This window comes from Myotis davidii, unplaced genomic scaffold (assembly GCF_000327345.1).
Source record: "Myotis davidii unplaced genomic scaffold, ASM32734v1 scaffold430, whole genome shotgun sequence".
NCBI classification, from domain to species: Eukaryota; Metazoa; Chordata; class Mammalia; order Chiroptera; family Vespertilionidae; genus Myotis; species Myotis davidii.
The window spans coordinates 1822853-1845743 of record NW_006285247.1 but is presented as its reverse complement, the minus strand read 5'-3'; the positions used below and the strand labels follow the sequence as shown (position 1 = coordinate 1845743).

Below are 22891 nucleotides of genomic sequence, written 5' to 3'. Positions count from 1 at the left end.
TATCCACTGAGCCAAACCGGTTTCGGCTACTTGTTTTTTTTAATGGGCCTACTAGGAAATTTCAAATTACATACATAACTCAGATTATATTTTCATTTGTACTATGTTGCTCTAGACCTTGTCATTATCAATAAATTCAAATTCTTCACATTCTTAATTTTAAAATCCAATTTTATCACTAGCTCCTGTCCTTCAAGTTCATTTCATTCTCAGGCCACAACTCCAGCATTATTTCAGCCACACCGGAACCTATTATCCATCAGTCCCACTAACTTTTCACTGTCCCTCATCTCCTCACATCCTTATTGCCCTTCTCCAGTTTCAGCCACATCAATCTTTTTTAAAGTTTGCCAATCTCGAGGTAAAAAGATAAAAACAAAAATGAGTCTAGCGAAAGTTGATATTTAAATAAAGATATTGGCATCTTGGTTTTCTTTTGTGAATTTTCTGTTCATGTCTTTTGACCATTTGAATTGTTGCTCTATAAACTGTTTTATTTCCTCATATGCTTACGTAGTAATCTGGGACTGTGAAAACCGTGTCCTGCATGGCTTGGGTTCGGGACCTGGAGAAGGGCCGCGCACAAATGAAGAGACAAGATAAGAAATCTGAATTTGGAAATTACAGGGGGCCAAGCAGAGAGTCTTTCTCAAGAGGAAAGGCTTCACTGGTGCCCAGGCCCTGCCAGCTTTTTATTCAATTTTAGATACACGTATTGCCCTTATTCAGGCAGGCAGGCAATTCCGGTACATTTATATACAGTAATGGGACAGTACAGTATATAGTACATATCTTCCAGCATGGGACATAAAAGCAAGGTTGACTTATTTATGTTCATCTCCCCTGCCATATGAAAGCAGAAGAGACTTGTATTTCACTCCATGATTTCAATTTGCCTTTTCTACAATAGAAAAAGCTGGGAATTCTTGCCAAAGTGGTTGTAATAGGTCTGAAAGAAGAAATTAAGGAAACCATCTGAGTGAACCACAATGAAGAAAAGCAGCAAGAGGTGTTAAGATACAGCCTGGTTCAAATCCTAGCTTCACTACCAACAAGCTACTTCACCTCTCTAAATCTCAGTTCCCTCATCTGTAAAATGAGGAATAAAGCTTGTATTAAGTCATGATTAAATTAGTTCATATACATGAATAAAACAAGTCTGTGTGTGTTGCAGCCATTATTTTCACTGTTGTTATTACTGCACACATAGCCTGTAGTTAGGAGTTTAGCATTTTCCTAGAAACATTATAAAGAAGCACAACAAAGGAAATTCACAAGATATAGTTCATTTGAATGAATATGTACTCATTTATTCAGATGATACTGATTCAACAACTGATGTATGAAACACATTGTATACCACACATTGGGCAAGCTACCTAAACTCTGACTATGTTTCCTCTGAAAACATACTAATAACTGCTTTGAAGTGAGGTTATAAAAACTAAAGGATATGGAACCATACCTGGTATATAGGAGGTGCTTAATAAATGTGCTTACGTCGCCTATTTTCCCTAATGGGTATATAACGATGACTAAGATGTTGTTTCTGCTATGAGAACTTCCTTTCTCTTTTGTCTTTTCCCCCATTTCCTCCAACTGTGTTAACCATATGATTTCCCCTGCTTTTGCATTGTATTCCATCACCCTGCATAGCTTGCAGTGTATTATATTGATATTTATCCCAGCTTTGATACAACTGTATTATCTTTTGTAAACGATCCAGTATTTGAATTTCCAAGTTTAAGCAGTAATATAATGAAAAAATGGCTTTCTACAGATGTGGCTGAACTTAATAGAATTTGTTCACTCACCTTCCTAAGGTGTCCATCTGGTGTGGCTCAGTGGTTGAGTGCCAACCTATGAACCAGGAGGTCACGATTCCGTTCCCTGTCAGGGCACAAGCCTGGGTTACAGGCTTGGTCCCCAGTAGGGGGTGTGCAGGAGGCAGCTGATCAGTGATTCTCTCTCGTATTGATGTTTCTATACCTCCTCCTTCTCCGGTCCTCTCTCTGTAACCAATAAAAACATATATTTTAAAAAACATTTCTCCAAAGATATATAACCCATATTTTTCTACTTTTATCATCCTATCCCTACAAAGACTGTCACACTAACATTAATAAATATAAATAATTGAATCTTAGTAGTCCCTACCAGGTTCACTAAAGTAACAAAGCCCCACTAAAGTCACCCCAAGATTAGGCATGGTAAAGAAAAGATTAGTGAACTTGAAGAAACAGCAATATAAACTTCAACATGAAACTGATAAAAAAGATCTCACTCATTTGTGGAATATAATGAACAACATAAACTGATGAACAAAAACATCCAGAGACAGAGAAGCATCAACCAGATGCACAAACCTCAGAGGGAAGGTAGGAAGGGTGGGGATAACAGGGGAGAGATCGACCAAAGGACTTGTATGTATGCCTATAAGCGTAACCAGTGGACACAGACACCAAGGGCGTGAGAGCATGAGTGGTCCTAGCTCTGAAAGCCAACAGTTTTGCTGTCCGTGAGACTCACAAGACTACAGCAAACAAAAAAGCAGTTGTTAACGGGCAGAAACATTCCCTGCAGGTATCTCCCCAGTGCAGAGGGAGCAGGCAAAGAATGTCCATCTCCCAGTTTGGGCCAGTTTAAAGGATACTGCCTGAGGTCAGAATTCTAATTTAACACGTCTAGGAGCCAACTGCAAGTCTTCCTGGAGACTAAGGAAGCTGGCAGACACCTTTCTACCTTCTCTCCTGAGGCCACTCCAAGCCACCAGTATCTCCCTGGAAGGAGCTAATACACACATCTGTACAACAGCTTTTGTGCTGCCACCCAAGGGACATGTCCCCAGATCTGGCTCTGGTAACCAATGAGCTTCCATTCACGAGCCCCACAGGACCATAGCAAACAAAGAACCAGCGCTTTTATTTATTTATTTTCAGAGAGGAAAGGAGAGGGAGAGAGAGAGAAAGAAACATCAATGATGACAGAGAATCACTGACTGACTGCCTCCTGCACCCCCATATCTCCCAGTGGGGTTCAAGCCCACAAACGAGGCCCAGGCATGTGCCCTGACCGGGAATAGAACTGAATCGAACCATGGACTCCTGGTTCATATGCTCAACCATTGAGCCACCACAGCCAGGCAAGAACCAGTTCTTAACCCAGCCTTATCTCCAGGGCTCAGCAAAGAGGGAGCAGGAAAAAAAAAAATTCCTAATATTTCTCTAAAAGGGACCTATTCACATATTTTAAAAGACACTGCCTGATCAGGTTTCTAACATAGCAAGCATCTAGGGGCTAGCTGCAATCTGCCCCAGAGAGCAGGGAAGCCTGCGGACATCCCTTACCCACTTCCTCCAGCCTGCTCCAAGTCACGGCATCTCCCTGGAAGAACTTTTCAGTTAGATATAGTCCCACTTGTTTATTTTTGCTTTTGTTGCCTTGGCTTTTTGTGTCAGATCTAAAAATATCATTGTTAAGACCAATGTCAAGGAAACAATGCATTCTTAAACAACCAATAGGTCAAAAAAATCTAAAGGAACTTAAAAAGTATCTGGAAACAAACAAAAATAAAAGTACAACATCAAAACTTATGAAAGCAGTACTAAGAAGTTTGTAGCAATAAACACATTAAAAAAGAAGGATCGCAACTAAAAAATCTAAACCTACACCTCAAGGAACTAAAGAACAAACTAAACCCCAAGTTAGCAGACAGAAAGACATAATAAAGATTAGAACAGAAATGATTGAAATAGAAAATAATATAAAAAATAAATAGCACTCTCAGTTGTTGTTTTTTTAAAGCAGATTTACAAATGTGACAAACCTTTAGCTAGGCTAAATAAGAAGGAAGACTCAAATAAATAAAACGAGAACTGAAAGCAGGGAGTTTACAACTGATGTCACAGAAATAAAAAGGAATATAAGAGACTCTATGAACAATCATATGCCAACAAATTAGATAACCTGGAAGAAATGAGCCAATTCCTAGAAACATGTAACCCACCGAGACTGAATCATGAAGAAATAGATTTGAACAGACATATAATTAGCAAGGAGATTGAAGCAGTAATTAAAACACTCCCAACAAAGAAAAGCCCAGGACCAGAAGAATTAACACCAATTCTCTCTAAACTCTTCTTAGGAATTGAAGAGGGGAAAAAAAATTGAAGAGGAGGGAACACAATCCTATGAGGCCAACATTACTGATACCAAAACCAAATAAAGACATAAAAGAAATATTAATTAATGTTATTGATTAATCCTATATAATAAAAGCCTAATATGCTAAGTGACCAGTTGTCTGGTGACCAGTTGACCGCTCAACTAATCAAAGCATATATGCTAATGATATGCTAAGGCTGATCAACCACTCGCTATGATGTGCACTGATCACCAGGGGGCAGATGCTCCTACTGGTAGGTTAGCTTGCTGCGGGGGTCCTGAGGATAGGGACTGAGCAAGATGGGCCAGACACCCTGGAGCCTTCCTGTGGTCCCTCCCTGGCTGGCTAACCTACCGAGTCTGAGTCCCTGATCGTGCACCATTGGGGTCCCTTGCCTGGCCTGCGCCCCCTCACAATCCGGGACCCCTGAGGGGATGTCGGAGAGCCAGTTTTGGCCAGATCCCACAGGCCACTCCTCTCAGAAGGGTGCCAGACACAGGGCTCATGGCTGGCGAGCACTGCTGTAGTGGCATGAGCCTCTCCTGATTGGGACTGATTGGGCATGAGCCTGCGGCAGGCACAGTGGGGCCTGGATGAGCAGAAGTGGCAGATTGGAGCTGCAGGTGGCCTTGGACTGTGGGTTTTGACCTGATCCCTGCAGGCCACCCCAAGAGACCCCACCCATACACAAATTCATGCACTGGGCCTCTAGTATTAATATAAAAATCCTAAACAAAATACCAGCAAACTGAATTCAACAGCACATTAAGAGGATCACACACCATGACCAAGTGGGATTTATACTTGGAATGCAAGAATAATTCAATATGCAAAAATAATCAATGTCATACACCACATTAATATAATCAAGGACAGCATGAGTATGGCAATCAATGCAGAAAAACTCAACGCTGTTTTATGATAATAGATACTCAACAAACTAGGAATAAAAAGAAACTACACCACAGAATATAAGCCTCATGAAAAGCCCACAGCTAATACTGTACTCAATGGTGGAAGACGGAAATTATCCTCTATGATGAACAAGGCAATAACCACTCTTGCCAATACTATTCTACACAGCACTGAAAATTCTAGAAAAAGTTATCAGACAAGAAATTGGGGGAAAAAAAGTAAAATTATCTCTGCTCACAAATCACATCATCTTATATATAGAAAAAAAAAATTCCAGAAAAAAAACTTACACCTAAAAACAATTTCATCAAAGTTGCAGAATACAAAATCAACACACAAAAATTGTGTTTCACTGCACTAACAACGACAAACCCAAAAGGGAAATTAAGAAAACAATCTCATTTACTATAGCATTAAAAAGGAGAGAGTAATTAGGAATAAACTTAACCTAGGTCGGAGGTTAAGTTGGATTCCCTGTCAGGGCATGCCCAGGTTGTGGACTCCATCCCTAGTAGGGGGCATGCAGGAAGCAGCCAATCAATGATTCTCTCTCATCACTGATGTTTATCTCTCTCCCTCTCTGAAATCAATAAAAAATATATTAAAAAATAAAGATGCTTTTATTTTCTGATTCATTGCCTAGAGAATATTTGACATCTGATAAATCCTTCTTCGCCACGGAGTTTTGGGGATTCTTCTCACCTTGCTCCCCGTGCCTTACGAAGTTGTTCTTTATCTGGAATACCACTTTCTCCTTTGCTAGAGGTCAATTATTTTCAAAGCAACCCTGGTAAGCACTTTCACTGAACGCTCACGTATTCACAAAGTAATCAGAGAAAATGTTATTTCCCCTGTTTTATAGATGAGAAAGAGGCTGCCAGGATGAGAACTGGGACTATACAGAGGCTTGGCCCAAGACTTTCATTCTCAATTGTCCTGACGAGTGGAGCCCCGGGGCTCCCTTCCTCTCCAGTTTGTTCTTAGCCACATTCACCCACCCCTGCTTTTACCAGCAGTACGAGGCAGGGCACCAGAGAATCCTCAGAAAACAAGCTCCTTCTCTGGAGGTGCTGATTATCTTGAGGTGGGACAGACAACCAGATTGCAACGTGGCACAGGGAGCTCCAAGGGCAAAGAAAATCGAGGGTGCAAAGAAATCTCAGCTCCTTTTTACTATTATTATTATTTCAGAGAGGAAGGGAGCGGGAGAGAAAAACATCAACGATGAGAGAGAATCACTGATCAGCTGCATCCTGCATGCCCCGCCCTGGGGATCAAGCCCGCAACCTGGGCATGTGCCCTTGACCGGAATCGAACCCGGGACCCTTCAATCCGCAGGCCGACGCTCTACCCACTGAGCCAAACCAGCTAGGGCTCAGCTCCTTTTTGATATCTTTTGAACCTGGCATCCACCGTATGCCAAGGGCTGTGCTGTTTTCTTATACCCCATGTCCACATCAGGAGACATGGTCTATGGGTCTGGAAGTTAAGTGACGTGCCCAAGATGGGCGATCAATGAAAAGGGCGGGTTTAGGGCCACTCGACTTTCCTCTGGGACTTTCCGGGTCTACAGGCTCTACCCTCGGAGGCAGGGGAAGGTGGACAAATACTCCCCACGGTGGTCGGAGTCTCACCGCTCACACGCCCGGCACCTCGCTCGCTGGGAGCCCGCCCTGGACAGGAAGTCGCTAAGCGTGCGGCCGGCGTCCCGGGGCCCAATCAGCGGCCGAGGTCCCGCCCCCTTCGAGTCACGTGTCGCCCAAAGATGGCTGCGCCCGCGCGAGCAGGGTGAAGGTTGCGGTGAGCCTTAGGGCCGAGGGAGGCCGGAGCCAGCGCCGAGGGCTGCAGGGAGAGCACAAGGTACTGCGGCCCGGCGGGGAAGTGCAGGAGGTGCCTGGGGATCAGAAGCACAGCGGGAATGAGATCCCGGGACTGGGCGGAAGGGGAGGAGAGGAGTCGGGCCTGCGGCGCATGCCGTCTCATTTTCCACCTTAGAAGACCTTATGTTTAAAGCAAGCCAGGAGGAAAACAAAACAAAACAAAAACCTGCACTTGAATTTAACCCCGGGCTGACTGCCAGTGCATAGGTTGCCCTGGGCCTAAATCTTCCGAGGCCCTACTTGCCTCATTGCCTGCCTCAGAGCCGTCCTGGGTGAGGAGCGATGGCCGAATATTCAGGGAAAAGGGATCATTCACGATTGCTCTGCTCTGACACGCACGCCAGCTAGTGCAGGGATCAAGCTACTGGCCTGGGGGCCAGATGAGGCCTGTAGTGTCTGTAGCCAGCCAGACACTAAGAATGATTTCTTATATTTTTAAAAAGTATTCAACAGAGACTATCTATAGGTGACCTGCAAACCTAGAATACTATTTGGCCCTTTAGAGGAAAAGTTAGCTGACTTCTGCTGTAGTGAAATTGTTGGGTGTGTGTCTTCTACTTACTAATACCAAATTCCTTTCCAAAGTGGTTTACCGCAAACTGGATATAATTTATGCTTCCACCTGCAACACTACTTACCCTACATTCTTGCCAGTAATTGAAATGGTCAGTGTGTGTGTGTGTGTGTGTGTGTGTGTTTAGCTAACCTAAGCCCACATATTCGTATCACTCTGGTGTTAATTTCTATTTCCCTGATTATGAGGTTAAGCACATTTTTATGTTCATTGGCTCTTTAGCTTTCCTTTCAGCAACGTGCTTGTTCAAACCTGTTTTTAGTTTTCCTGTTGGGTTGCTGGCTCTGTTCTTGTTGCTTTGTACTTTACACATCCTGAGTACTAACTACTCTTGTCAATTATATTGCAAACATTACTCTCACACTAGCTTATCTTTATGGTGTCTATTGATGAACACAAGTTCTTAATGTTAGTTTAGTATTAATTTTGTGTTTTTTGGTGCTATTTGCAAATTAAGAATATTTTTTAAGGGTTATAAAAATAGTCTGTATTCCTAGAAGCTCTATCCACTGCTTTTCATGTTCTGATTCTGTTTCACTTAGAATTCATTTTGGGAAGGGGGAAGGTATGGTGTGCTGCAGATTATGAATTCAATCTATATATCTAATTCTCTTGAAATTATTAATGGTCTTCAAAAGGCTTTTTATAAGCCCTTTTGTTGTTTTCTCTAGATTTACATTATTGAAAAATGGTATTTTTATTTTTTTTAAGGCTCAAGATGGAAAATCATGAATCAGATGATACTTTCAAGAAAGAACACATTTTGGACATCATAAACAGGAAAATTAACCAACTTCCAGAAGCAGAAAGGTAGGATCCCATCTTAATTTAAAAAATATCTTTCACTAGGTCAATATTATCTCAAATTTACTTGGTTTCTGTGTAAATAACATAGAATATCAGAAGAAAACTGAACATTTTCTTGCCTTGAAAAAACTAAGGCCCAGCACAATTAACCATTTAGCTTGAAGTCAAGGCTAGAATTCAAATCTTTGGACATATCTAATTATATGATGGTTCTCATTTTTCCTGTTTGGCTTAGAGTATAGTCAAATGTACATTTGTGGACTCATTACAATATCAAAACTTTAAAATAGCTTTTAATGTCTTTAATTCATATGATCATTATGCAGACCATGATAGAGAAGGCCGTTTAACACACATAGCTAGACAAGGAATCTCAAGAGAATAGGATCATGGTTAAAAGATCTTTAAGGTGTTATTAAACAGAAAAAGGCTATGTAGGAAATGTACTGATCTGTGAAGACAACAGAATGAGCTACAGTAGTTTCTTTTTGGAAAACAGATTTAAGGTAGAAAAGACCAAAAGGAAAACACATAGTAATCCTGGTGCATGGTGATGGTAGGGTGGTGGCAGTTGAGATAAAAATTGGATGGGTTTGAAGTGAAGTAATTTTACACACCATATATTTATTGCCACTTGTTAACTTTGGTCTTGTATTTTACGTGTTTAGTTCATATGTCTAGTTATTTTATGTACCTTATAAAATGTCATGAGTGGCTAGTTTTAGAGGCACTTTTTTGGAAAATTGACTGGTAAAGGGTCTACTAGATAACTTTGTACTTACTGATTTATTAACTAAAAAAATGTAACTTAAAGCTATAGTAAATTAAAACCTGGTTGGAGATAACAAACTTTTTTTTTTTTAATATATTTTTATTGATTTTTTACAGAGAGGAAGGGAGAGAGATAGAGAGCTAGAAACATCGATGAGAGAGACATCTATCAGCTGCCTCCTGCACATCTCCTACTGGGGATGTGCCCGCAACCCAGGTACATGCCCTTGACCGGAATCGAACCTGGGACCTTTCGGTCCGCAAGCCGACGCTCTATCCACTGAGCCAAACCGGTTTCGGCGGGAGATAAAAAACTTTGCTATTCAGATTCCAGTTGTATTTGTTTTGTTTACATATTTATTTTTATATTTTACAGTAATATATTAAAATATGTAAAAATGTGTGGGCAAATTATTTACTTTTGAGCATTCACTCTTATGATTAAAATAGAGATGATAAATATTGAACAGGATTGTTATGAAGATAAAATAACAATATTTTAGAGGAAGTGTTGAAATTTCTAACTCCCACAAAAACATTCGTGTTTTGCTGAAACCGGTTTGGCTCAGTGGATAGAGCGTCAGCCTGTGGACTGAAAGGTCCCAGGTTTGATTCCGGTCAAGGGCATGTACCTGGGTTGCGGGCACATCCCCAGTGGGGGATGTGCAGGAGGCAGCTGATCGATGTCTCTCTCTCATTTATGTTTCTGACTATCTTTCCCCCTTTCTCTCTGTAAAAAATCAATAAAATATTTAAAAAAAAAAAAAAAACAACATTCGTGTTTTTTGTTGTTTGGTGGGTTCTTCTCTAGGCTCTCATCACTCTTTAAAAATTATCTTATGTTAAGTTACTAAACTGCCTCTCTCCTATCGCTATTACTATTTATTCAGACATGTTTTTTTATTTATTTTATTTTATTGATTTTTTACAGAGAGGAAGGGAGAGGGATAGAGAGTCAGAAACATCGATGAGAGAGAAACATTGATCGGCTGCCTCCTGCACACCCCCGACTGGAGATGTGCCCGCCACCAAGGTACATGCTCTTGACTGGAATCGAATCTGGGACCCTTGAGTTCGCAGGCCGACACTCTATCCACTGAGCCAAACCAGTCAGGGCAATTCAGACATGTTTTATCTTAAGTTTACATGTCTTTCATCCTCTAATTATAAAACTGAAAACAGTGAAGGTTGATGGTAAATGTTTTTGCCTTGAGCAGCAAGTCTGTCTCTCGTAACATGATTGCGTGAATGGTTAAGAAAAGTAATACCTTTTAGAAGCTCCATTACTAATTAACTAGGAAAGCTGTGCTAAGAGTATTAAATAAACATAGAAGTTAGAGAGATCATTGTGTGGCTAGTTTGGCTAAGAATAATGGAATTAGAAAATAAATATATTAAAAGAGACTTTGCGTCAAGGGATGGGTGCATGATGCAGTGTGCAGATGGTGTTTGAAAGAATGCTCAGAACATGTTTTAAATTAGCCCATACCATTGCTTAAAAACCACTTCTTATCTCAAAACATCAACTTATTTCAATGGGTTGTTATAAGATTATCCCTTACATGTTAGTCCTCTTCCAATCCCTGAATCCTGAAGCTAATGCTTTAGGGATGAACTGAAACATTATCTTCACCTCTTTGAATGCCTTCTGTGTGTCAGGTGCTATTGAAACCAAGAGGAATTTGTATCCATTGTCCTCAACTTGTTTACAGTAGGGAACACTAGTGGAGAACTCCTTATAATGTGCTGTGCTAGAGAAGGAGAAGTACTGGGTATTTTGGGAGCCTAGAGGAGAGGCATCCAAATCAGACTCTTCAAGCTCTTCCTGGCCATCTATATTTGAGGGAAATTTCTATACTAATATCTTTTGCAAAATCACAAAGTATACTTAGTAAAATCTAGATGTATCACTGTACCCTTAAGTGTTATCAAATTCAAAAGCCTTTTAGAATAAAAATCTGTATGTAAAACATTTTGAAGGTTTTTTGTTTTATGGAGCTGTAAGGGATAAATGTATCCTGTTAAGTCCTGGTTGGTTCTCTAACCTATGCCAGAAATGTTGGGAGCTCCCTAACACACAGTAGAGCCAAAGAAATTACTATTTTCTTCTTCATCCACTCAGGAATCTACTTGAACATGGATCAACATATATTGGACTTAATGCTGCTCTCTGTGGCCTAATAGCAAACAGTCTTTTTCGACGCGTCTTAAATGTGACACAGGCTCGTATAGCTGCTGGTTTACCAATGGCAGTGATCCCATTTTTGACAGCGGACATATCTTACAAAAGTGTTGTAAGTTTACCATTGAATACAGGTAAATCCCATTTCACTATCCCCATAGTTTGATTTGGTATATATTACTGCACCTTATATTAATTGTTAAAATGGCAATTAATTCATATTAGTATGGACTACCAAACAAGTGCACATACATGGCAGTTCTAAATACTTTCCTTTAACTTATCTTTCCTACAGTGCTTAAAATAAATATTTTGAAACTTAATTTTAAAAAATGCTGACCGCCTTAGTTTTTTTTAAAAAAAATTTACAGAGAATTCCTTAAAGGGAAAAAATATTTTTATGGGAATAGTAAACCTCTCAAAGCACTTCATGTACCTACCAGAATTATTAAATGTATGGAGATTTGATTTCCTTTTGACAGTTTACCGTATGTGCCAAGTGCTTTTGAGTATAGCTAATCATGAAAAAGGTTTTAATAATTTAAAATAAAAGTATTTAAAAAAAAAGTATTACTACAAGTGGTGGTGGAGAGGGAAGCAACTCATTTAAATTCTCTTCTGCTAAGTGCTGCTCTCAATTTGTTTAAATTATATGACTGTTTTGCTTTAATCCCTATAATCACTGTGGAAAGAACTTTTATGATCCAGGGAAACCTATTGCCTAAGGAATTCAACAGACTGACTGAGGAAAACATTAAGTTACAACTTACCTTTCTATTTTTAATATACTTTATACTAATTTGGAAATGAATAAAGAATTTCATAAAGTCACACTATCTAATGTAAAAATATAAGATGAAGTATAAATTGTAGAACAAAATTCCCATAGATTAAAAGTTTAATACACGTGCAGTAAGCTGAATGCAGCGCAAACCGAAATTATATTCAGTCTAGTTCAGAAAAAATTAGAGAATTTTTCCTAGGATGGTCATCAGTTACTCCTAGCTATTTTAGGTTATCTGTACATGTAATTATACCTTTTAACATGCCTTACAGAATTGCATTTGCTTTGTCACTGCCTGAAAAATTGAGTCTTTGTGACACATATAAGGCAGCGGTTCTCAACCTGTGGGTCGAGACCCCTTTGGGGATCGAACGACCCTTTCACAGGGGTTGCCCAAGACCATCGGAAAACACATATATAAACAGTAGTTCTCAACCTTCCTAATGCTGCGATCCTTTAATACAGTTCCTCATGTTGTGGTGACCCCTAACCATAAAATTATTTTCGTTGCTACTTCATAACTATAATTTTGCTAGTTATGAATCATATCTGATATGCAGGATGTATTTTCATTGTTATAAATTGAACATAATTAAAGCATAGTGATTAACCACAAAAACAATATGTAATTATATATGTTTTCCGATGGTTTTAGGCAACCTCCGTGAAAGGGTTGTTGGATTCCCAAAGGGGTCGCGACCTACAGGTTGGCGACCCACAGGTTGAGAACCGCTGATATAAGGGGACCTTGCATTCATGTTTGCTTGACTATCATGATCTTCATCACCACAACTAGTTTGTTTTCTAGGTGATTTGCATTGTGAAACCTGTACCATAACACGAGGTGGATTGGTTGGACTTGTTTTTGGTGGTCTGTACCCTGTTTTCTTGGCTATTCCTGTGAATGGTGGCCTAGCAGCCAGGTAGGATTCTTTGTTTTCTCATAATCATTGAAAAACTTTAATATATAAATGATTACCTAGAAAATATGTAATTTAAAACAGCAAATACATTTTCTACAGCATTGTCACCTTTTGATTTGAAGGAGTTCAGACTTTTTCTTTTCCTTATAAATAACTATTCTTAAGAATTTGAAAACAGTTCTTGAAACTTATCACACTGTACCTCTTGGGTGTGTAGTTCAGGTTGGTAACCTTAATTTACAGTTTACGTTAATTTAGAACTTACAAAGCTACAAATAATATTTTTAGCTCTAAAACCATCCTATATAATAAAAGGCTAATATGCAAATCAACTGAACAGCAGATTGACTGGTCACCATGACACACACTGCCTACCAGGGAGCAGATGCTCAACCAGGAGCTGCCCCCTAGTGGTCAGTGTGCTCCCACAGGGGGAGCACTGCTCAGCTAGAATCCCTGAGCCGGGCTCAGGGCTGACAAGTGCAGCAGCGGTGGCAGGAGCCTCTCCCACCTCTGCAGCATCGCTAAGAACGTCCGACTGACATCGCTAAGAATGTCCCACCTCTGCAGCATCGCTAAGAATGTCCGACTGACAGGAGTGGGCCCAAGCCGTCAGTCCAACATCCCGAGGACTCCCAGAATGTGAAAGGGTGCAGGCCAGGTTGAGGAACCCTTCTCCCCTCCCCCCACCCCCCCGCCTGAGTTCACAAATTTCTAGTGTTATATATACAATGTTCTTAAGAATTTGAGCACTTCCACTAAGAGCATTTCCATCAGAAAATGTCTAGCTATAATCCTTCTACGCCAAAATAATCGTTTTTCTCTGAACTCTTATATCTCTATGAGCCTCCATTGGTGAACTGAAGAGGCACAAAAAAAAAAGCCCCAAAGAGACAGTTTTGAGGACTAATAGTAGTTATGCCTTAATCTTTAAACTATTTAACTTCTGAGATTAATACATACATTGTATATTGGTTTGCCACTTGACAGAACGATCTTTTCTAGTGAACTGTTCTTAATATTTTCTTACAGGTATTCCTCAGCCCTGCTACCAGAGAGAGGAAACATCTTAACCTACTGGATCAGAATTTCTCAGCCTATCTTTAGAAAGATGTTATTTCCCATTTTGCTCCAGACTGGGTTTTCAGCATACCTTAGTTCTAGGCAATATAAACTACTTATAAAGGCTCTTCAATTACCTGAACCTGGCCTAAAAATTCAGTGATTGTTAAGCAAATGTGTACACAAAAATAAAACTGTAAGAATAACCAATGTTTACTATATGAACATCTATATATATATAAGCCAGAACAACTGGTCACTATGACTCTCACCACCCAGGGGCAGACAATGCAGGAGCTGCCCCGCGGTGGTCAGTGCATTCCCACAGCCAACCTCTCTGGGCCAGCCAACCTCCCATGGTCCTTCCTCACTCCGGCCAGGAGGCCCCATGGTCTGATTGGGGCCGGCCCCTGGGGCTGGGACAGGGAATTGGGGATGGGTGGCAGCGGATGTGGCCCCTTTCCCAGGAGGGCTAAGGGCTGGCTCCCTCCTTGGGGCCAGCAGCCAATCTCCTGTGCTGTCTCTCCCCACTGCCACAGGCCCTGATCGACCCGCCACGGTGGCAGCAGTGGCGAGGGAAGGAGGAGGGGGGAGGCAGGGAACTGTGGTGGTGGGGCGCTGACAACGGTGGCATCAGTGTGTTCCTTCTGTGCCTGGCCACCATCGCCTCCTCTCCGGCCTGGCCCTGGTAGCCGGCCAGGCCTAGGGACCCCAACCGTGCATGAATTTCATGAACTGGGCCTCTAGTAGACTTATAATTTATCATGAGGTACAACTCTAATGAGACCTAATGAATACCACTAAAGGCTACCCACTTAAGAGCATAACTTCTCTAGTTTGCCCAGTAGTGTCTTCACACCTGGGCTATGCCTTTAAACTAGGCAGAGTTTGATCTTTAACAGAAAAAAAAACAAAACAAAACACAACCATAAAACAGTTTACAGTGAAGACTTCATAATGAATCCAGACAGGAATGAAAATGGGGGGTCGAGTGGGAATATCAGTATACCACCAAATGTTATTTACACTTCAGTTTCCTAATTCATTGTTTCCACTGGTATTAATCCAGACTCTTAGAACATTTTCATTAACCTTCCTCACAGAGGGATCAATTCCAATATTCTTTACAGATGGTTATTCAGGCTCAACTTGAGCTCTAATTATATACCTACATGCTTCAAAAGTCACCTATTTATATCCTTGGAAAGCTAGTCTTAGAAGATAGGCTGATCCTACCTTTGAAGTTCCCATCTAGTATAGAATAGTTCTTTAGAATCACAGACTTTGAGCCTTTGTTTAAGCTCTATGATGCTAATCAAGTTAACTAGCCTCTCTGGCCCTCAATGCTTATCATTAACCTCACTCAATATTGGTAGTACATAACATGTAGTTTGCCTAACATAGCACCTACCTGATGATATCAGGCACTCATATGGTAGCCATATTCCTATTGCTACTTTTTCTGAAATAGCCTAGTCTTTCTTTACTTCCTAAGATAGATTATTTAAATATTAGACATGACCTATTGTGTTCCCCTTGCTAAAACTTTTATTGTATTTTTTATTGATGTTAGACAGAGAGGGAGAAACATCAATGATGAGAATCATTGATCAGCTGCCTCCTGTACACCCCCTATTGGGGATGCAGCTGGCAACCCAGGCTTATGCCCTGAACTGGAATCAAACCCTGACCTGGTTCATGGGTCGATGGGAACCACACCAGCTGGGCCCCTTCCTAAAATTTTTTATCTCAATTCTTTAAACGATTTTCTTTTGTGACAGCATTTAAATCAGCACTGTCCAACAGAGCTTTCTGTGATGTTTTATATCTGACTGACAATGTTAGCTATGAGCCATTGAGCATCTGAAATATGACTAATGCAAATGAATAACTTGTAAACTTTAAGGTTTAAGCCACATGTGGCTAAAGGTTACAGTATTTGGACAGCACCTATCTAGACCAATACTTTTCTGATGAAACAAGCCAATTGTACCAAACAAAATATTAAGTGATATCACAGATCGTATTCACAAGTATCTTAACTATTCCTTCCAAATACTGTATTAGTGACAACGGTTGTGATGTTATCCTACTTAAAATTATATATTAAAAAAGGAGAACATAGTCTATCATCTAGAAGGAGCACCTTCATGAAATAGGCTTTCAGTATCTCTAAAGAAAGCAATGCAACTGAAGATTCTTTAAGTGAAATTTTAAAATTACATTTTCAATTTTTCAGAAAGCAGATGATTTATCTTTAACAGGTATTTAAAAGGAAAAAAAGTTACCTATTCTACAAGCTAAAATATCAAGATAAAGCTCTGACCCCAAATTATGTATTTCATCTGCATTCTGTCACTTTTATTTAAAGCAGAGTTCTACCTGTCACAGTGAAAACAAGGATTAAAAGTTATTGCTAACTTCAAAAACAAGAACGCCAAAGTACTAAATTAGACTTCTTAAAAAGCAGAGAAGGGTATAATCAATTTGGATAACTTAAAACCCACTGATGCAACTAAATTAGTGCAAACTGTTTCCTTACATATCCTTAAACATTCCCATAGTATTTATTCCCAGGCATACCATCTATAATAATAAAAGCATAATATGCTAATTAGACCGGATGTTCTTCCGGATGAAGGCGGGGCTGCAAGGGAAACTTGGGTTCCAGGTGCCAGAGGGAAGATGGTGCCGGAGGCTGGGGGAAGGAAGACCTACTCTTGCACAAATTTCGTGCATCGGGCCTCTAGTCTATAAATAAATAGAATTCACAACAGCTTCAGAATCTCTTTCTAATATGTCCTTTATATCATGTATTTCTTAAATCATCTTTTCAATTAATAAAATGGACAAGATAAGCCAAAAAGCATGTTATTTCAAATCTTGCTATAAATCTACCTTACCAAAATTTTTGGTCAGGGGGAATATGACATATGAATCTGCATTATAATTTAAGGAAAGTCATTTGTAGCCAAGACCTAAAGAACACTGCCTCAGTCAGGAAAATCGTTTTCAATAGTTCAGTGACAGCAAAATATTTTAATTTGTCTTTTACAATTTACAGTTATTTGGCTCTAAAAAGAAAGGATTCATATATTATACTTAATATAAATTTGTAATATAAATTTAGTGTACTATAAGTACACTGAAATCCAGAGGGGGAGGTCTAGGAAGCTGACCTCAATGAGTATTTAATAGGAAAGATACAGAATTTGGAGGCACATTCTAAAGGAAGTAGGCTCACCAATAAAATTCATCTGAATATTAGCAGAAATACACAAATGCTCAAAACACCATTTGTAACTGCATCTATGCATACCAACATCTTAGATGGTAAAACTAGCATAACTAAAAACTGAGCAAAACATTCTCATCAAAACAAGTAATTTTGGCTCAGTAAAATTTTAAAAATTATTAAAGCCTGTTGTATACTGGCTTCTTTTAAAAAAAACTCGGAGAAACAGCTGAGTAAGAAATCCTGAATGCACAAATTGGGGAAAAGTAAAAAAATAGGAATAAAAACACTACTGTCAGTAACCAAAGCAATGAGAAAGGAGTTAGTGAGCAACTTTCTATATCTTAAAAAAAGTTTTTCTCTAATTTTACATTATGTTCCTAATGATAAAGCTTCTTTTTGAGTCAAATTTAAAATACCTCCAGATTAATTCTTCTTCACTTTAAAATAAATGACCATTTGTAGTCTAGATCAGAGCTCAGTCGGATAAGACCACAGGGAGTAACTGGTGAAGAGAGTATTGAGGTATTAAAGTTCAAATGTGTGAAATATACTGTGCTTGCCAAACAAAACATCCTTCAAGTTTCTAATGAAAAACCTCCCCCTTTTTGATTCCTGGCTTAAGTGGTTAACTATCCAGGTTGTGAAGAAAAAACACAGTAAAATATAAAAATAAACATTTGGGAGGGTCTCAAAACTTTGTATTGATAATGTGTCTGGGGAAAAAACTAAAAACTTAAAAATATACTACTACCTCGTTATCAGATTGTTTAACTTAAAAACCTAAGTTAGTAAGACGTTAAACTAAACCTTCAAAATGCTAAACTTGGTAATCACATCTTTTAAAAAATAATTACTCATTAAAAGTGAATTATTCACTGTGTTCCATTAAAGCAGAATAGTTGATGCCTAATCATTGGTTGTAGAATTACAATCAGCTGTACTGTTGGTACTGTAAAAACACCTATTAGTCACTTTAGAAGCTACTGGGAATAGTCTGCTGCCAGGCATAACAGACACTGAATACACTTAGAATATAAGAAACTGAGTGGATTTAATAGGTTTTGTATAATACTAAATAATAAACTGTATAGTAGTTATAGTAAATTATTCTGGAAAGAAATAAAAGCTAATGTCCTGCCATTTCCCACGTCTATCATCTGCATACTTCCCAAATGTAAGATAAGATAGCATAGCTAGGTCTAGACCAGGTAAAAGAATGTATTAACACAATCCAACAAAAATGAAATAAAACAATCCAGAGTTTTGAGTGTTTTTTTCACACTGTAATAAACTGGAGAAATGTTTCGATTAAATAAAACCCCATATTCCATGAAAAAAGCCACTCCCATCATCCAGAATACTAAAGCCCTTACATAACACTAGAGAAATTTTAATTAAATGAAACAGTAGAAACTAGTATACCATTCATTAGAAAACTCAAAATATTCAAAAAATTTTGTCAAGTACTCAGAGAAAGCGCAAGAAGCCAAAACCTCAGAATCCACACATCCTGATATTATACCCTGAATTGCAATTAACTACCCAAACATTTTATCATAAGTCAACTTTTTCAAAGATATACAGACAATGCTTCTATTTAAAAAAATTACTCTTTATAGTTAAGGACTTGACATTAACTTTCATATTCTACTTGGCAAGATCTGTCTGTACTTCAGATTATCTTTCATGTTCCAGGAAATACAAACTCATGATATGCCTGTGATCTCTGATGGCTTGTTTATAAATTCTACTCCACTAAACATAATTCCATAGAATGTGCTCTTGATTATGTAAAGAATCTAATACTCCTTGCTGAAATACTATAATCTCTTCTCCAATAGTTGCAATTTTTAAAAAGGTATTCGAAGAACTGAGTATCATTCCTTTGAAAGACCAAAAAAAAGTATAATTTTGTTCCAAAATCAACTTAGTCTCATGTATTTCTATTAAGTCTTTCAAGGATTCCAGAGAATCTTTTCAAATCTCCATTTCTGGAAAGTGAAACCACTATAGCAGTAATTTGGGAACTTGAAAATGGCATTCATTTTTTTCAGCAGATGCCAAATTTTTGACAGACATGGCTCCCACAACTACTTTGTTACCATCAGTCCAGTCAGTTAACAGGTTGTAGGAAAAGATTCGCTTTTGCAGACACTGCTAAGCTGTTCAAAGAGAAGAGAGAGAGATTAATTTAGTGATTATAAAATGTACAAATATTTAAAATATTTTGAACACTTTTTGTCGGCTTCTATCAGAGGTGTGACTAGATTTTAACAAACACGGACATTTTAGTTAAGTCAGGTCAAGGAAGTACAGAAACAGTAGTCAATATGATAGAAATAGTAGGTCAATATGATGTTAGTTCAGTTAATGTATGAATTCCTGTCACCATCAGAAGACAAATATTAAAAAGCGACATCTGTAGTCTAGTTCTGTATCATTTTGCCATAGAGGCAAAATTCAGAGGGAAAAAAAAGATTGCCCAAATGCTATTTTCATCCATTACAGTAAATAAAACCAAACCGGAAAATTTCAAAACAATCCATATATTCCAGAAATCTTTATACAACTATTATTCACCAGAACACAATTTTCTAAAAATAGTAAGACAACAGTTTCATATTAATCATAACTTTTTTAATTAACAAATAGTGAATAGGACACTTTTAAGATATTGTTTACTACATACTGAAATAAACAGATCTGTTTAAATTCAGAAACTCAAGACATTTACAGTAAAATGTGTTTATACATAAATATGACCAAATTTATTTAAAGCCCCTATTAGACAGGTCCTAAATACATGCAATACCATGTAAAACAAGACTATGAAGTTGATGCAAAAAATGACAAAAATCACTGAGTCACCAAAATTAGAGGGAAAAAAAAATGAAATGGAAACTAAGAAAAGACAATTAAAACATAAGTAACCTAACAAAGCAGCTTTAAAAATAGGTGATACTAATCTCCACTTTCAAAAGTTCTTAATCAAGTATTTTCAAAAACTGCCATTTATAAAATGACATTCTAAAAATCTACACTTGGAATTTCAAAACATCCCAATTCAGAAAGCTTTTGACTACTGTTTTCCCCAACCCCAACTTCAAATAATGCAGGAAAAGCACTGATGTTAGGAAGAAAATATTCCAAGGAATGGTATAATTTTTAGAAAAACGCACTTACTGCTTCCAGAACCTTTAAGACCCACAGTCAGCATTAACAATCATTTTTCCTATTCTCATCCATTATTTTTCAATGTCATATTAGAGATGAAAAAATTCTTTGAGCCCATAACTGAAAGATCAACAAACCTGGTTTTATTATGACACCATATTTTTGTCATTGGTACTGCACAAAATTATATACAAAGAAATATATACAAAATGTTCAAGTATTAATTAAATTTCAATTCAAGACTTCTGTTTCAAAAATCTACATTTAACATATTTCATAATGATAGCACAAATTAGTCATTTTAAATAATTTCCCAACTACTTTTGGTTTATATATATATATGTTTATGTATAATTCAGTAGGCACTAAAAATCCATGCAGCTGCATCGTGAGGGGCTTGCTCCTGCACTTACATATAAGCAGATTCATAACTCCAGGCTGTGAGTTTGGCTACTACCCATTCATGCTCAAGTGCAGTAGATGGTTTTACAAAATTGCTGTGATGCACTGGAAACCAGAGACCGTTAAGTCTCAACTAGTATTATCTAGAAACAAAACATTTACAGTTGTGCAAGAACAAGAATTCCATTTTCATAACCAAATAACAACAAAATAAAACATTTTGTGTGTAAGATAACTTACATCTTTGGACTGCTGGAATAACTTTTAATTATGAACATTTTAAAAGAAAAGACAGCAGAAGCCCTGATATTACCTCTTTTCCTCATTTCTTATACTACCTTTTAAAATAAAGCAGGAAATGTGGCCAGCAGCTGGTCCCGTCTCTTCTGCCCCAACAGCTGTATCCACTTTAGCACAAAGAAAAACAAGGATGCTAAATAGGTATATACTTTATCAAACAGTGATGTTTCACAAAGAATTTTTCTTTCTTTCTTTCTTTTTTTAACAAAGAATTTCTTAATGCCAGTTACACTGAAGGCCACCATAACTCAATTTATACAATTGGACAATAGACAATAGAGAACTTCAAGGGAAGAATATATCCCATCTTTGGAAAAAGTGTCAATCGTGTCATTAAGTAGTCAGCAACACTCAATTTTTAAAATACCTTTGAAATATGGAAAATAAGATTCTTTGTGAAGCCTCACTTTACATGTTTTCATTCACATTTCACAACCTTCAAAATCGAATCATACATAAATTTAACCTAAAATTTTAATACAACAAAAATAAAGGTGTTCAACAATTTATTCATACTCAGTGATAGGGTCATCACTGTGCTGGTCTTCAAAGAAGCATTTCATTAACCATTCTTAGTCCTCCTTCAATTAGCTAACACAGGAGTCTGATATGCATGTTAATTTCCAACTTCTCTAATAGTGAGATATTAGAATCTGTTAGCCTGAATATTGTAGTTCTAGGTCTCCTACTTAAAACTAAAAGGCATTACTGAATATTTAAGAGTTATTTTGTTGTCACCTCCAGCAAAATAACTATCACCTTTGAGCATGCCCCCAACACTTATTGGTCAACCTCTGCAAAGTTGCTCTAATACTGGAATTCCAATTTGCACCTTGTACAACTCGGAACTTCCATTCAACTTCACCTGTTTCACTGTCTCCAAACTGTATCTCTATTAGCAGCTTTCAGTGTACAGTTGGAATCGATGTCCTCCAAGGCCATGTCCACACTGGGGACAGAAGAGCTAGGTACACGCAAGTCTGAACAAGGGGACACAGTAACAGCTATTTCAACCAGTAAGAAGCATCTTAAATACAGTACTGACCAGCACAAGTCTGTTTCCAGGGTGGACAGGGCCCAAATTACACTCCCCTCCCGCCTTCCAAAAAAAAAAAAGATTTAAAAAATTTTAAAAAAAACCACACGCACACACAAAATTGAGATGTTGCCCATTAAAGTAGACTAAGCAGCAGAGCATGAGCGGTACGTGAAGAGATGGAACCTTACCAGGTGGTGAGGCGGGAACCACTGTTCTGTAACCCCTACAACGGAGCCTGGCAGGAAGGAAATCACCTAAAAAAGAAACTGTCAGAGAGATTTAATAGTCACATGTTATCATTGGGAGTTGGTTACAGTGTCACATTCATGCTTTTAGCTAAACACTTAAAAGACTCAATATTACTTTTTTTTTTCCTCTCCACCTGAAATGTGTCCAGTGACGATGTCCCACTAAGGAGTTTGACATGGTGTTAAGGGAGCTGAGAGGGGGAAACGCGGGTAAAGAGCAGATTACTTGACCCTACATTTTCAGAGAAGACGACGCCTTCCGGGCGCACGCCGAGCAGAACTCCACCGACACCTTATCCTTGTCCACATGGAGGCACACTCCTCCCGCCGCGTCGTCCTCTTCCAGCAGGTCCTGCGGCGGCTGCTTCCCCACCGGCAGCGCGTAGTCGTGGTCCCCGGCGGGCGCGTCCCTGAAGAGCGAGGTGGT

The 22891-nt window shown here is 38.6% G+C and overlaps 1 protein-coding gene and 2 long non-coding RNA genes across 10 annotated transcripts in view; 1 reads left to right on the top strand and 2 right to left on the bottom strand.

Moving 5' to 3' along the window:
* The window catches only part of LOC107181846, a 52279-nt gene extending 29394 nt beyond the window's left edge, over window positions 1-22885 (bottom strand). Inside the window, exons 1-4 of one of the 8 annotated variants that reach the window (XR_001512557.1) lie at window positions 22405-22885; window positions 21216-22157; window positions 19404-19463; window positions 1907-2012 (exon numbers count right to left, since the gene is read on the bottom strand). This is a non-coding gene — a long non-coding RNA (uncharacterized LOC107181846). Of the gene's footprint in view, window positions 1-1906; window positions 2013-18333; window positions 19464-19831; window positions 22158-22404 lie in introns of those variants that run through there. The other 7 variants (XR_001512556.1, XR_001512559.1, XR_001512554.1 and 4 more) reach the window with 7 other exon arrangements.
* Window positions 610-1905, bottom strand: LOC107181847. Its single transcript, XR_001512560.1, has 2 exons — window positions 1815-1905; window positions 610-949 (listed from the first exon to the last, which is right to left on the bottom strand). It is a non-coding gene; the product is annotated as an uncharacterized LOC107181847 (long non-coding RNA).
* Window positions 6831-14259, top strand: TMEM126A (transmembrane protein 126A). The gene is made up of 5 exons (XM_006755895.2): window positions 6831-6940; window positions 8246-8344; window positions 11235-11428; window positions 12887-13001; window positions 14034-14259. The coding sequence occupies exons 2-5, from the start codon at window positions 8253-8255 to the stop codon at window positions 14224-14226; spliced, it is 594 nt and encodes a 197-aa protein (XP_006755958.1). The 5' UTR covers window positions 6831-6940; window positions 8246-8252; the 3' UTR covers window positions 14227-14259.
* Window positions 22886-22891: the final 6 nt, after the last annotated feature.

What these genes read in the sequence shown, in the direction of transcription:
- TMEM126A (XM_006755895.2), top strand. Translation starts at nt 8,253, where the DNA reads ATGGAAAATCATGAATCAGATGATACTTTCAAGAAAGAACACATTTTG. An exon ending in CAACTTCCAGAAGCAGAAAG is followed by an intron (nt 8,345 to 11,234) that starts GTAGGATCCCAT and finishes TCATCCACTCAG; the next exon opens with GAATCTACTTGAACATGGAT. An exon ending in AATGGTGGCCTAGCAGCCAG is followed by an intron (nt 13,002 to 14,033) that starts GTAGGATTCTTT and finishes ATTTTCTTACAG; the next exon opens with GTATTCCTCAGCCCTGCTAC.